This window comes from Chlorocebus sabaeus, chromosome 18, assembly GCF_047675955.1.
Source record: "Chlorocebus sabaeus isolate Y175 chromosome 18, mChlSab1.0.hap1, whole genome shotgun sequence".
Classification (NCBI taxonomy): Eukaryota; Metazoa; Chordata; class Mammalia; order Primates; family Cercopithecidae; genus Chlorocebus; species Chlorocebus sabaeus.
The window spans coordinates 71,165,603-71,181,982 of NC_132921.1; the positions used below are offsets into that span (position 1 = coordinate 71,165,603).

The 16,380-nt window shown below is 41.9% G+C and overlaps 1 protein-coding gene across 1 annotated transcript in view; it reads left to right on the plus strand.

Annotated features, from left to right (window-relative positions):
• Positions 1 to 16,380, plus strand: part of RAB31 (RAB31, member RAS oncogene family) — a 154,977-nt gene that overhangs the window by 70,143 nt on the left and 68,454 nt on the right. The window contains exon 3 of the mRNA XM_007974664.3: positions 13,081 to 13,162. Within this exon, the coding sequence (XP_007972855.1) occupies positions 13,081 to 13,162 (82 nt within the window). The remainder of the gene's footprint in view (positions 1 to 13,080; positions 13,163 to 16,380) is intronic.

Sequence of the window (16,380 nt, forward strand, 5' to 3'; positions counted from 1 at the left end):
CCACCATGCCCAGCTAATTTTTGTATTTTTAGTAGGGACAGGGTTTCACCATGTTGGCCAGGCTGGTCTTGAACTCCTGACCTCAGGTGATCCACCCGCCTTGGCCTCCCAAAGTGCTGGGATTACAGGTGTGAGCCACTGTGCCCAGCCCCATATATAACTTTTGACTCCCCCAAAACTTACCTGCTAATACCCGACCATTGACCTGAAGCCTTATGGAGAACATGGTCAATTCACACATATTTTGTATGTGATATGTATTATATACTGCATTCTTACAGTAAAGTCAGCTAGATAAAAGAAAACATTACTAAGAAAATCATAAGGAAGAGAAAATATATTTACTATTCATTAAGTGGAAATGGACCATCATAAAGGTCTTTATCCTCATTGTCTTCACATTGAGTCAGCTGAGGAGGAGTAGGAAGAGGAGGGGTTGGTCTTGCTGTCTTGAGGGAGGGAGAGGCAGAAGAGATCGACTTACAAGTGGGCCCATGCCATTCAAACCCATGTTCAAGGGTCAACGCTCTATGGAAACTCTCTACACTTTCTGCTTAGTTTTTCCTGTAAACTAAAAGTGCTCTAAAAAACTGTTGTTAGTTTAAACATTATGTCTTAGTTTTAAAAATTATGAACAAATTTATACTATATAGAAATGTATAAAATAGAAAGTGAAGTCAGAGGATTTTGCTAGCTTTTCAATCCCACATTCTTCAATTTATATAACCAATATTTAGAGTCCAAAGTGCATGTTTAACATATTTCTTATAAGTACTTTCTGTGGACATGCAGGTACACAGGTAGATAATTTCTAAAAATGAAAACATATCACACTTTACCTAACAAGCCACAACATACATTCCCAGTTCACTTAGGTCCTCCTCATTCTTTTTCATGGCTGATTGCCAGCCTCTGGGAAACTGAGTCAGGCTGCCAAGTGATGACTGTTAACTTGTAAACAATTAGGGTATAATACAAGTATGCCCGGTGCAATATTTGGGACATGTGTATACTGAAAATTTATTAGTCCTTTATCTGAAAATCAAATTGAACTGGCATCCTGTATTTGTATTTGCTGAATGTTGCAATCCTCACCTCACCCCTCCTTTGAGCTTAAGCCAGGCTGGTTGGGTTTCCGAGTCTTGCAACCAAAGGGACCTCAATAGAAGCAGGCAGTTGTGCAATAGGGGCTTAGACAGGTGACTCAACTTTAATTGTGACACAGACAAGATTAAAATCTAATTGTTTTGATTATAAAAGTTCATGTTCGACGGGGCGTGGTGGCTCCTGCCTATAATCCCAGCACTTTGGAAGGCTGACGTGGGTGGATCATTTGAGCCCAGGAGTTCAAGACCAGCCTGGGCCACAGGGTGAAACTTGGTCTCTACAAAAAAAACAAAAACTAACTGGGTGTAGTGGCATGTGCCTGGAGTCGTAGCTACTTGGGAGGCTGAGGCAGGAGGATCCCCTGAGACCTGGAGGTCGGGGCTGCAGTGAGCCAGGACTGTGCCACTCTACTCCAGCCAGGGCAACAGAGTGAAATACTGTTCCAAAAAAAAAGTTCATGTTCACTCTAAAAAACTCAAAGAACACAAAATTCATGAAACTAGGAATCTTAGGGTACATACAGTTTTTTTTACTCTGTCTTCTACTTAATGTATTTTGAACATTTTTTACAGTGTCACATAATCTTCAAAAACATGTTGAAAGTATTTTTTCTGATTATACAAGTATTATATACTCATCATAAACAACTGAGAATGAAAAAAATCATAAGGAAAAATATTTTAAAAACCCATAATCTACCTCTTAGAGGTAACTCCTGTAAACACTTTGTTATTTGCTTCCAGCCCTTTTCCTGTATAAGTGTGTGTATGCGTTATTTATTCAACATCATTTTGTGAATTTCATGCCATTAAATAGTCTTTAAAAACAATTTTTAATGGTTGTATTTTTCACTTCAGGCATTTAGGTTGTTTAAATACTTTTGTACTTTTATAAATAATGTTATGAGGCTAGACATGGTGGCTCATGCCTGTAATCCCAGCACTTTGGGAGGCCAAGGCAGGTGGATCACCTGAAGTCAGGAATTCAAGACCAGCCTAGCCAACATGGTGAAACCCCATCTCTACTAAAAATGCAAAATTAGCCAGGCATGGTAGTGCACGCCTGCAGTCCCAGCTACCTTGGGAGGCTGAGGCAGGAAAATCACTTGAACCCGGGAGGCAAAGTTTGCAGTGAGACGTGATTGTGCCATTGCACTCCAACCTGGGTGACAGAGTGAGACTCTTGTCTCAAAAAACAAAACAAAACAACACATAAATAAATAATGTTATGATGTTGGCATAGATACCCGTGTATACTGCTGATATTTCTTTAGGTTAAACTCTTAGCAATGGAATAATTTAGTCCAAGAATAAAAATATATTTAAGGCTCTCAATGGATACTGCCAAATTGTTTTTCGGAAAGGTTATCTCTGTACCAGCTTTAGATATATATATATATATATATCTTTTTTAAAAACAATTTTTAACTTTATAAAATTGTAAAAGTTTGTATGATTTTGAATTCTATTCTTTTCCTCTAAACTTCAAACATTAGCATTTTCTCATAGCTTAATGTTTCTTTGTTAACACAATTTTACGTGACGGCCGCATGGTATTGTGAGCTGTTCTTTTTTCTTTCTTTCTTTCTTTCTTTCTTTTTTTTTTTGATACAGAGTCTTCTCTGTCGCCCAGGCTGTAGCGCAGTGACGCGATCTTGGCTCACTGCAACCTTTATCTCCCAGGTTCAAGCAATTCTCATGCCTCAGCCTCCCAAGTAGCTGGGACTACAGGTGCTCGCCACCACACCTGGCTATTTTGTGTATTTTTAGTAGAGACCGTTTCACCGTGTTGGGCAGGCTGGTCTCAAGCTCATGACCTCAGGTGATCCGCCTACCTTGGCCTCCCAAAGGAGTTTACAGGCGGAAGCCACTGCGCCCGGCCCTGTTCGCTTTCTACTTCGTCCCTTGCTTTTCCTCTGGAGTCAATGTTAGGCTCAGCCCCTCCACCCTTATGTATTGTCTTCTTGATATAATTTAACTTCTTGATTTAAAAACTGACGAAAATTTTCCTCTGGAATTTTGAGAAAATATTTTCAAACACCAGTTGCAGAAAAATAAAGCTAGTGGGAACAATTTCTAAGTGACATATGCAGTTTTCCTGGAAGGTGGCATAAATGGAACACTTTTAAAACAGTTGAGTGCTTTTCCAAAAGCTGGTAGATTTGGTGGGCTGAGGAACTGGCTTATATTAATAGATTTGATTTGCTCAGCCTTCACAGTGCTAAAAAGACTTTAAGCCAAGAGTGAAGAATCAGGAAACTTGCACGTAATAAACTTGCATTCCTGGTTTCTCTTGAAAAATCAGTGGGTTTGGAGCCCTGGTGCCCATCCCGATATAGTGGGAGCCAGCTGGTACCGCCCTGCATGGGTGGCCAGGCCTCCCGGCTTCACGCCATTCCCGCTAGGTGTTGTTACTATTATGTTCATCAGTATTAATGTTCACACCTAGCCTGCTTCACTCATTTATATGTCCTGCCTGGTCCGTAGACATTTCAGTTCCTGGTCCCGGCACTGCCTTCTTGGCAGTAACCCTGCTGGCCCCCCCCAGGCCCAGGGCGGTTAGGGGACTTGCCTAGGTGCACACAGCCCGTGAACAGCCCACTCATGGCTCACACCAAGTGAGTCCACTCTCAAAGCCCACCCTGGTTCTTCCACTGCAATCGCATGAGCATTGGTGAAAGGCCATGGGCTGTAAAATGCCATTGCTTCTGCATTAAAAGAGTTAATTCTTATGGCCTCTCTGACTCACACTGAAAAACCTTGGCTCTGCTATTCAAGCAGATTGCATTGACATCTTGAGTGTGTGTGTGTATGTGTGTGTCTCCCTTTTTATTTCAACTTTTGTAAGGAAATTGTGTTATTTCTCTGCCAGATTTTGGTTTCCACAGATAATGAAGTCAGTTTAGCAGGGCCAGTGCGCCTCCTCCACCACTTCGGAGGGTAATCTACACAGAAGAAAAGATGCCTGAGGTTCTTTTTGTTTGTTTGTTTGAGACAGGGTCTTGCTCTGTCACCCAGGCTGGAGTACAGTGGTGCAATCATGGCTCACTGCAGCCTCCATCTCCCAGGCTCAAGCGATCCTCCCACCTTAGCCTCCTGAGTAGCTGGGACCACGGGTGTGAGCCACCACACCTGGCTATTTTTAAATTTTTGTTTTTAATTAAATTTTTTTATTTTTGTGGAGATGAAGTTTCCCCGTGTTGTTGCCTGGGCTGGATGAGGTTCTTAAGATCAAAAGCTAGCGAAGACTTAAAAACCAACAACAAACCTGAGTCAACCAAAAAAAGCAATGATTGTCATGGTCCTCGTTTCAGATACTGAGAGTCTTTCTCCTAGTGGCGAGAGAGCAGGAGCACAGAGGGATATGTGTGTGTGAGGTGTGCCTTCCTACTGTTATTAAAGTTGCTCTTCACAGCTCACTGTGAACCAAGGGGAATTTCACAGGTATCCGTTTCCCTCTTTGTCCCTGCAAACACCTCTGTTTAATGCAGAGTAGGTATTGGCCCCATTTCACAGAACAGGAAACTGAGGGGCTTTACGGGCTGTTTAATTGAGTCTGGCAGCGAGGGCCTCTGCATCCTCTTCCTGCTTATGCCACTACATTCTTCTTTCACCAGGAACTAGGCCGTCTTCTGGGATTTGGGTTTCCCCCCCTTTACCTGCCCTGTGAAGCGGTTGGACCGGATATTTAATATTTTTTTCTAACATTTTAAAGGCATGAACTTAGTTTTCTAACTCCAAGGAGAACTTTTTGAGGGTAGTAGGGTTGCTGTATTATTTCTCCCAGCACCTAGAATATATTGAAGAATAAATGAAAATCTGACTAACATCAGAAGTGAAAAGAAAAACAAAACACACAAAAACAAAATGTTGGTAGAGTTATCTAGTAAAATTTTTAAATGAGTTTATGAAAAAAAAATGAACAAAGTTAAAGGGCAAATGTTAAACTGGAAAAATATTATTTAAAATATATTATGACAAAAGGTTAGTGGAAACTACTCAAAAAATGAATAAGAAAAGGCTGAATACCTCAGTTGAAAAGTGGGCCAAGGTCGTGAACTCAAGAAAAATTCCTTTACAAAGAAAAGTACAAGTGAATAATAAATGTTAAAATGATGTTTAAACTTGTGATAAGCATAATGAATACAAGAATGAAATATTTTCTATCTAATACATTGAAAGAAATTTGAAAGAGTAATAATGGTTGAGGAAAAGGCCATCTCATACACCACCATGGATAGGTAGGTTGGTACAATCTAAGTTTGGCACAGGTAGCAAAAGTGGAGTGTATCTACTTTTATTTTATTTATTTATTTATATATTTTTAGAGACAGCGTCTTGCTGTGTCGCCCAGGCTGGAGTGCAGTGGCACAATCATGGCTCACTGTACTCTTGACCTCCTGGGCTCAAGGGATCCTCCTGCATCAGCTTCCTGAGTAGCTGGGACCACAGGCAAAAGCCACTGTACTTGGTTGATTTTTTTTTCTTTTGTAGAGCCAGGGATCTTGCTATGTTGCCCAGGCTGGTCTTGAACTCCTGGCCTCAAGTGATCCTCCCACCTTGGCCTCCCAAAGTGCTGGGATTACAGGTGTGAGCCACCATCCTCAGCTCTACTTTTTAAAAACTAAGTCTAAGGATACAGTTGTGCAGGGACACAAAGATGTAAGTATAAGGATATTCACTGAATCATTGTTGTAATAGTGAACAATAGGTAACCAAAATGGCCATCGTTAGGGTATCGAATAATTCCATAACATGATGTATGATCTTCAGTCATTTTAGATGATATTGATCTATATGCATAGCAATGGAAACATTTTAGATGATTTTTTTTTTTAATTTTTTGAGACAGTCTTGCTCTGTCACTCAGGCTGGAGTACAGTGGTGTAATGTTAGCTCACTGTAATCTCTGACTCCTAGGTTCAAGCAATTCTCCTGCCTCAGTCCCCCACATAGCTGGGATCATAGGCACGTGCCACCACACCTGGGTCATTTTTGTATTTTTAGTAGAGACAGTGTTTTGCCATGTTGCCAGGCTGGTCTCGAACTCCTGACCTCAAGTGATCTGCCCGCCTCAACCTCCCCAAGTGCTGGGATTACAGCTGTGAGCCACTGTGCCCAGCCAATTTTAGATGATATTGATCTATATTTATAGAAATGGAAAGATTTCCAGGACATATAAAGTTGAGGAAAAGCAAAATTTAGATAATGATCAATTTTCAGAGTAAAAGTTATGTTAAAATAGATTGTCCTGCAAACTCAGAAGCAGATCACATGGAGGGGGGTCACACTGCAGTGTGATTGATACGAAGACCAGTGTTACTTGGGAAGAAGCCTGGAAGAGGAGGAAGAGGAAAGAAAAAGAGTCAGGAACAGCTCTTACTCAGGGATGCTGGACTTTCAGGGGTGTGGCTGTAAAATTCTCTGAGGGTGAGTGGGAACGCTTGGACCCTGCACAGCATCCTTTATACAGGGACGTGATGTTGGAGAGCTACAGGAACCTGGTCTCCATGGCAGGAAATTCTCTTCCTAACCCAAATATTATCTTCATGATGGAGCAAGGGAAAGACCCCTGGACAGTGGAGAGTCAAGTGAAAATAGCAAGAAAGCCGAGAGTGAGAACATATCAAAGGTGTGATCAGAGTGGTGCCGCAGCTCAAACAGAAACACATGCAGAGATCTTATCATGGTGGACAACTTTCATCTGGTAGGGTGTTATGATATATATGTCATATTTGCATATATATAGGTTTTTACCTATGGTTCCTGGCTCCTAACTCCCAAGCCCTTGTTATAATCTTGGGGCACTTTAGGCCTCAGAAAACAGAATTGATGTCTGAACTTCTGTCCTCCTTTTACCAGCCCAAGGCAGGACTCTAATCTGATCGCGGGTCCTTCCAGAGAGAGTCCTGCCCCACCCTCTAGAGGAAGGAATGCTACACAGAGAGGCCAAGAAGAACCTGAACACACAGGCCTTGCTGGGTTTTGATCATGCACTTTTTGTCCGATCACGTTTCTGCAAGATTGTTAAGAATACCTCTGTAGGCCGGGCACAGTGTCTCACGCCTGTAATCCCAACACTTTGGGAGGCCGAGGTGGGTGGATCACCTGAAGTCAGGGGTTCGAGGCCAGCCTGACCAACATGGTGAAGCCCCTTGTCTACTAAAATTACAAAAATTAGCCAGGTGTGGTGGTGCATCCCTGTAATCCCAGCTACTCGGGAGGCTGAGGCAGGAGAATCGCTTGAACCCAGTTGCAGTGAGCCGAGATCATGTGACTGCACTCTAGCCTGGGCGACAGAGTCAGACTCTGTCAGAGAGAGAGAGAGAGAGAAAGGAAGGAAAGAAGGGAAGGAGAATGCCTCTGTAATGAAGCCTCTGTCAAAGAAAAGAAAAGAAAGAAAGAAAGAAAAGAAAGAAAGAAGAAAGAAAAGAAAATGTAATGAAGCCTCAATAAAAACTCAAAAGAAATGTGTTCAAGGCACTTCTGAAGAGCTGAGGTTTCTGGAGAGTGGTGCCCAGGGAGGGCATGGCAGCTCTGTGCCCCTGTCTGCTTACCTTGCCCTAAGTGTCTCTTCATCTGTATCCTTTGCAATATCCTTTATGAGAAACTGGTCACTATAAGTAAGTGTTTCCTTGGGTTCTGTGAGCCGCTGAAGAAAATTAATCGAACCCAAAGAGGGGTCGATGGGAACCCCAACCTGAAACCCATCAATCAGAAGTTCTAGAGGCCCGAACTTGGGACTAGTGTCTGTGAAGGAGCAGTCTTGGGTACTGAGCCCTCAACCTGTGGGATCTGACAGCGTCTCCAGGGAGAGAGTGTCAGAATTGAATTGGAGGACACCTAGCTGGTATCTGCTGCTGGTGGTGGTAGAACCCCCCACAGATTTGGTCATAGAAGTCCTCTTCTGTGTTGATGGTTGTGCTGTGAGAGCAGAGGAAAAACATGGTTCAAGAGAGTTATCCCCTACACATCTGGCTTCTGGGAACTCTCTGCTTCTTTCTCTCGGAGGGATATCTTTCCTATATGTGCAATCAAGGAATTATCCCCCAAAGGGAAAAGTAATACGGGAGAAATATTCCACACAGTGTCACTGGAGTGTGGCAAAGCCTTCAGTGTGCAGTCAGCACTTACCATCAGGTGATCCATACCAGAGAGAAACCTTCCAAATAAAATGAGTGTGGCAAGGTCTTCATGCACAATTCACTTCTCCCACAACATCCAATAATTCATTCTTGGGAGAACCCTTACAAATGCAACGAGTATGGCAAACCTTTCATCATGAGTTCAAGCATTAATTGACATCAGAGAGTCCATACTAAAGAAAAATCATATAACTGTAATGTATGTAGCAGAGGCTTTATCCAGATTTCACACTCACTAGACATCAAAATAAGCATTTTTGATGAAACAGCAGAAATGTAATGTGCCTGCTGAGGCTGTCACCCAAAGATCAAAACTGTAGAACATCAGAGGAGTCAGATGAGGAATGTGACTCAGTCTTTAGTTCTCCAAGGTTAACTTTCGACATTTCACACTGCAGAACAATTACAAGTCAAAATATGTGAAAACTCCTGACATGATGTCTATTAAACGGACCAGGATGGTGGGCAGTGGCCAGTTACCTTCAGGTTATAAAATATTTTATTCAATTATTTGAAGTTTCTTGAGAAGACTACTTTACTGCTTATAACTTTCAGCTTGAACTTTGTAATAAAAGGGATGGAAATCCAGAATATACAAGCAACTCCAACAACTTAACAGCAAAGAAAACCCAAATAAAATGTTTTAAATTGGGCAAGGAATCTGAATAGACATTTCTAGAAAGACATACAAATGGCCAACAAGTTTATGGAAAAATGCTCAACATCACTGTCATCAGGGAAATGCGAATTAGAAACCACAGGAAGATGTCATCTCTCTCCACTTAGAATGACTGTCATTAAAAATACAAAAAAATAACATGCTGGCAACGATGAAGAGAAAAGGGAATTCTTGTACTCTGTTGTAAATGAAACACGGTGCACATTAGTACAGCCATTCTGGAAGACAGTATGGAGGTTTCTCAAAAAAGCTAAACATAGAACTGCCATACAATCCAGCAGTTCTACTACTGGGTATTTATGCAAAGGAGAGTGAATCAGTATATCAAAGGGATACCTGCACTCACGGATTTATTGCTGCACTATCCACAACTGCCAAGATATGAAATCAACCCAAGTGTCCATCAACAAATGAAGGGAGGCCGGCGCGGTGGCTCACACCTGTAATCCCAGCACTTTGGGAGGCCAAGGAGGGTGGATCATCTGAGGTAGGGAGTGTGAGACCAGCCTGGTCAACATGGTAGAACCCCATCTCTACTAAAGTAAATTACAAAAATTAGCTGGGTGTGGTGGCACATGCCTGTAATCCCAGCTACTTGGGAGGCTGAGGCAGGAGAATCGCATGAACCCGGGAGATGGAGGTTGCAGTGAGCCGAGACTGCACCACTGCACTCCAGCCTGGTAGGCAGAGTGAGACCCTGTCTCAAAAAAACAAAACAAAACCAAACCAAAACGAATTCATGGGCAAAGAAAATGTGGTATGTATACATGTTAGAATACATTCAGCCGTAAAAAAAGAACGAAATCCTGTCATTCATGGCAACACGGATTAACCCGGAGGACATTGCATTAAGTGAAATAATCCAGACATGGAAAGATAAATACTACATGTTCTCACTTATGTGCAAGAGCTGAAAAGAAAAGAGCTCATAGAAGTAGAATAGAATTGTAGTTATTAGAAGCTGGGAAGGGTTGGGGCAGGGAAGGATAGGGAGAGGTTGGTTAACAAAGTTACAGCTAGATGGGAGGAAAATACTCTAGTGTTCTGTAGCACTGTAGGATGAATAAGGCTAACAATAATTTAGTGTATATTTTCGAAAAGCTAGAAGAGAGAGGATTTTGGATGTTCACAACACCAAGAAATGATAAATGTTCAAGGTGATGAATATGCTAATTATCTTGATTTGAGCATTACACATTGCATACATGTACATACATATCACTCTGTATCCCATAAGATGCATAATTATTGTGTATCAACTAAAAATAAAAGGAAAAAAAAGAATGAATAATCCCATTTTAAAAGTTGTATAAAAATAATTGGGAAGGATATACACCAATTTATTAGCAGTGACTATGGCTGGATGGTGAAATATGATTGGTTTTTATTTCCTTTTTGTTTTTTGAATTTCTTTTTTATGAAATACATATGTTGCTTTTAAAATGGGAAAAGTAATAAAGATATTAACATTTTTGGAATATATTAGTTCTTCCCAGTAGTCTGGATATACATTTTAAACACTTTTAAAGAAATGAAGGAATAGATGTGGTTTTGATAATACTGGATCTTATCACTTAGAATACTTAGAATTTCTATTTAGTGCAATTGTGGGTTGGTAATTAGAACTCTCTAACAAGCCTTTGGTTTTTGTGGGGATAGTGTGGGACTTGCAGTAGACTTTTCTACTTGGGACTTCTGTAATTGGCTTCTTATTCTTAGAGGATTTAGAGGCTGAGGAAATATTACTATGATGAATCCTAGTGGACCAGCCTGGACTATATGAAAGTAAGGGAAAGAATCCCTGACTCTTTACCTCTAAAGCCCCAGGGTCCATCTCCTAAGAATAAGAACATAATGAGGGCGCCATGATCATACCTAGAAAATTAATTTGAATCAATGATAATATCTTGCATATAGTGTGAATTTAAAATTTTTCAATTGTTCTTAAAATATATTTTTTGGGGAGTAGGGGGTACAGGGTCTCGCTGTGTCACCCAGACTGCAGTGCACTGGGGCAATCTTGGCGCTTCACTACCAGCCTCAAACTCCTGGGTTCAAGCTGTCCTTCTGCCTCAGTCTTTTGAGCTGCCAGAACTACAGGCTTGTGCCATAATGCTCAGCTGATTTAAAAATAATTTTTTTTTTTTTTTTGTAAAGAAGGAGTCTTGCTCTGTTGCCCGAGCTGGTCTCAAAATCTTGGCCTCAAGCCATCCTCCTGCTTCAGCTTCCCAAAGGGCTAGGATTACAGAAAAAAGAGCCACCACACCTGGCCAAATATATTTTAAAGCTGTTTTTCCCCTAATCTGGGGTCCAGCCACGGTTCATATACTGCATTTGGTTGTTTTATCTCTTTTCTCTCAATCTAGATTCTGGAAGAATCTCCCTGTATTTTTGTGGTTTGCTTCTCATGACATTGACTTATTTGAAGCATTCAGGCCAGCTTGTCTTGCAAAATGTTTCACATTCTACATTTGCCTGATTGTTTTCTTTTCTTTTTCTTTTTTTTTTTTTTTTGAGACGGAGTCTCGCTCTGTCTCCCAGGCTGGAGTGCAGTGGCGCGATCTCAGCTCACTGCAAGCTCCGCCTCCCGGGTTTATGTCATTCTCCTGCCTCAGCCTCCCGAGTAGCTGGGATGTTTTCTTACAATTAAATTCAGACTAAGCATTTGTGGCCAGAATGCTGTCCAGGTGATGTATCTACTTCTTATTCCATCACTTCAGGAGGCTCTCCTACCGGGTTGTCCCACTCCTGGGGATGCTTGCTATTTTTTAATGAATAGGAAACTCTAATAAAAGTCAAGGCTGTTGAACATTCCTAGTATTTTTATACCCTTCATGAGCACAAAGAAAATGCTTTTTTAAAGGAAATAGTAAGAAAAAGAAAATAGTAAGCGTTTCATGATCTACCGAGGCTTTAACGTCCTTTCTTTTTGGACTCAGAAGGGAGGAAAAATAATCCTTCCTTTTTTGTAGAGAAAACATAAATATGTGTTAAGCTGCCAATCTTCATCCTTGAATTTATGCAAGCAGGTTGGGACTTAGATGTAGTATTCTATTAGTTGCTACTGGTGTTGGATTCATATCCAAAATTAATTTGAATCAATGATAATATCTTGCATATAGTGTAAATTTAAAATTTTTCAATTGTTCTTAAAATATCTTTTTTTAGGGGGTAGGGGGTACAGGGTCTCGCTGTGTCACCCAGACATAGTAAATATGTAAGGCAACTTTTTTGTGTGTCTGGTGCCATTGTAAGACCAAAACCATAACATGCCAACATACCAGCTGCTATTTTCACTCTTGAGTATTGTAATAAGTTTTTAAAATCCAAGGTTGTATTCTTTCCTGAGATCTGGGGGTATTTTAATAATTGAAGCTAACTGGTTTTAGAAACACAGTCTTTCTTTTTTTTTTTTGAGACGGAGTCTTGCTGTGTCACCCAGGCTGGAGTGCAGTGGTGTGATTTTGGCTCACTGCAGCCTCTGCTTGCTGAGTTCAAGTGATTCTCCTGCCTCAGCCTCCCAAGTAGCTGAGACTACAGGCACCTGCCACCATGCCCGCTAATTTTTGTATTTTTAAGTTTTATTTTATATATATATATATTTTTTTTGTGTGACGAAGTCTCATACTGTCATCTGGGTTTGAAGTGCCATGGTGCGATCTTGGCTCACTGCAACCTCCACCTCCCGGTTTCAAGTGATTCTCCTGCCTTAGCCTCCTGAGTAGCTGGGACTACAGGTGCCTGCCACCATGCCGCCACCACGCCTGGCTAACTTTTTGTGTTTTTAGTAGAGACAGGATTTCATCATATTGGCCAGGCTGGTCTTCAATCCTGACCTCGTAATCTGCCCACCTTGGCCTCCCAAAGTGCTGGGATTATAGACGTGAACTACCGCGCCTGACCAGAAACACAGTCTTTTGAATGCGTCCTTTGTTTTGTTTTGTTTCAAAGCCCCCAGTTGAACTAACAGAAAACGCAGATTATTTTCTTCTGGGTGTCATGAATCTTCTAGCCCTTTCCTCCTCTTAGTGGTTCCCAAGGACCAGGGCTTTTCGGGGTCCTGCTAAGGTGTAGCATCTAACTTGTTTGACTTGTGAATCTTTGTGAAGAAACAATGCAGTAATATGGAGATGTTGACTCTCTTTTTCAGGGCATCTTTTATGACCAAAACTGTGCCTTGTGGAAATGAACTTCACAAGTTCCTCATCTGGGACACTGCTGGGCAGGAGCGGGTGAGTATATGCTGTTTTCTGGGCTTTCCAGTGGAAATAAGATCAGCTTCTGAAGGTTTGTTTGCATTAGACAAGACTCTTGGTTGCAGGTGACAGAAACCTAGCTTGAAATGATGTAAGCAAAAATGAAATGTACTCATGAGCTATGTGAAAAGTCTAAGGGGGTACCTAGGGTGAGGCGGGGCTGAGTTCAGGTCCCCCAAATGTGTATGAGAGGAGCCCATCTCTCTTTATTTCTGTTTCTTTCCATTTAGTGCAATTGTGGTTGCACTCTTGGTTTGATTCATTTTTAGGCAGGCTCACCCTCCCTTCTTGCCTCAAGGGTGGCAAGGATAGCCCCAACAGCATCCCTACACCTACCTTCAGCCTTTTTAGCAACCACCGGGTGACATTGCACCTCTTCTGCAAGTGGGAACATCCATCTTAGTGTCTGCGTTCTCATTGGCCTGCCTCGGGCCCCATGCCCACTCCTCCACGTCAGGTGGTACAGTGTTCTGGGGGGGTTGGTGCCCCTACTGGTGGGACCTGGCAGTACACTGACCCCCAGAGGCAAGGGCTGGTGTCAGCCCCACCTGAATCAGGTTGTCTGGAAGTCAGGTGGGCTTAGTGCCCCAAAGAAAACCTGGGGTCTCTTACTGGAAAAATGGGTCAATGGATGCTGGGTTATCAAAACAGTGGATGGCTTCTCTTCTACTCCTAATTCTCTTTATTTGCTGAAAATACTTACGGAGAAGACTATATATTTTAGAAGGTCATGCCTTTAGATTCAAAAAAGGGAATTGATGAATACTAACACAGTGTCTATTACAGGATACTTCATAATAACTACAGCATATATTATAAAAGTTGCTGTGTCTTGCTGTGTCTCCCAGGCTGGAGTGCAGTGGCACAATTATGGCTCACTGCACCCTTGACCTCCTGGGCTCAAGGGACCCTCCTGCCTCAGCTTCCTGAGTAGCTGGGACTACAGGCACAAGCCACTGCACCTGGCTGATTTTTTTTTTCCTTTGTAAAGCCAGGGGTCTCACTATATTGCCCAAGCTCATCTTGAACTCCTGGCATCAAGTGATCCTCCCACCTTGGCCTCCCAAAGTGCTGGGATTGCAGGTGTCAGTCATAATATAAAAGTTGAGGCCAGATGCGGTGGCTTATGCCTGTAATCCCAGCACTTTGGGAGGCCGAGGCGGGTGGATCACGAGGTCAGGAGATCGAGACCATCCTGGCTAACACAGTGAAACCCCGTCTCTACTAAAAATAAAAAAAAAATTAGCCAGACGTGGTGGTGGGTGTCTGTAGTCCCAGCTACTTGGGAGGCTGAGGCAGGAGAATGGCATGAACCCGGGCGGCGGAGCTTGCAGTGAGCCGAGATCACGCCACTGCACTCCAGCCTGGGTGACGAGCAAGACTCTGTCTCATAAATAAATAAATAAATAAATAAATAAGTTGAAGCGGATAGCCAAGTAGAGATGACCAATACCGTGTCTTAGCCAAGAGCTGTTAGCCTGATTGAAATTATCAGAGTTGATGACTATGGAGTGAAATTGTAGAATTTTCCCTTGTTTGATCCAAACTCAAATGTCACCTTCTCTACCTCCCTGTTTAAAATGTCACCACCTCCTTTTCTTGCCCTACTCCACTCACTTCCTGCTTCACTTTTCTCCACAGTTCTTATCATCTTCCAATATATTATTTAATTCACTTTATTTTGAGACAGGATCTTGCTCTGTCACCCAGGCTGGAGCGCAGTGGTGCAATCACAGCTCACTGCAGCCTCAAACTTCTGAGTTCAAGCGATCCTCTCACCTCAGCCTCCTGAGTAGCAATCACAGCTCACTGCAGCCTCAAACTTCTGAGCTCAAGCGATCCTCTCACCTCAGCCTCCTGAGTAGCAGGGACCACAGGTGCTCACCACCACTCTGGGCTAAGTTTTAAAATTGCTTTGTAGAGACAAGGTCTTGCTCTGTTGCCCAGGCTGGTCTTGAACTCCTGGGCTCAAGTAGTCCTCCTGCTTTGGCCTTCCAAAGTGCTGGAGTTACAGGTGTGAGCTACCGTTCGGAGCCTTAATTCAAAATACATATATTTCTTTTGTGTGTGTAGATACATAGAAATATATGTTTATTGTCTTTCTAAAAGGAAGAATCCAGGATTCAGGATAATCTATAATTTTCTTTATCGTCTCCTAACTAATCAAGTGTTAGTTTATGTAATTTTCATTTTATCTAAATTCTCTTTCAAAACAAAAGTTCCTGTATTTGTAGTTTAAAGCATTTTAAAAACACTGCTGAAAGAAATCATAGGTGTAGACACAAATAAATGGAAACACATCCCATGCTCATGGATGGGTAGAATCAATATTATGAAAATGACCATACTGCCAAAAGCAATCTACAAATTCAATGCAATTCCCATCAAAATACCACCATCATTCATGCCAGGTGTGGTGGCTCGTGCCTGTAATCGCAGGAGTTCAAGACCAGCCTGGCCAATATGGTCAAACCCTGTCTCTACTAAAAATACAAAAATTAGTCGAGCATGGTGGCACACACCTGTAGTCCCAACTACTTGAGAGACTGAGGCAGAAGAATCACTTGAACCCGGGAGGCAAAGGTTGCAGTGAGCTGAGATCATGCCACTGCACTCCAGCCTGGGCGACAGAGAGAGACTCTGTCTCAAAAAAACAAAAAACGAAAAGCAACTACCATCATTCTTCACAGAACCAGAAAAAAAAATCCTAAAATTCATATGGAACCAAAAAAGAGCCCACATATCCAAAGCAAGACTAAGCAAAAAGGATAAATCTGGAGGCATCACATTACCTGATCTCAAACTATACTACAAGGGCATAATCATCAAAACAGCATGGTACTAGTATAAAAATAGGCATATAGACCAATGGAATAGAATAGAGAACCCAGAAATGAGCCAAATACTTACAGTCAACTGATCTTTGACAGAACAAACAAAAACATAAAGTGAGAAATGGACATCCTGTTCAATAGGTGGTGCTGGGATAATTGGCAAGCCACAAGTAGGAGAATGAAACTGGATTCTCATCTCTTACCCTATGCAAAAATCAACTGAACATGGATCAAAGACTTAAATTTAAGACCTGAAGCCATAAAATGGTAGAAGATAACATTGGAGAAGCCCTTCAAGATATTGACTTAGGCAAAGGCTTCATGACCAAAAACCCAAAAGCAAATGCAACAAAGCAAAAG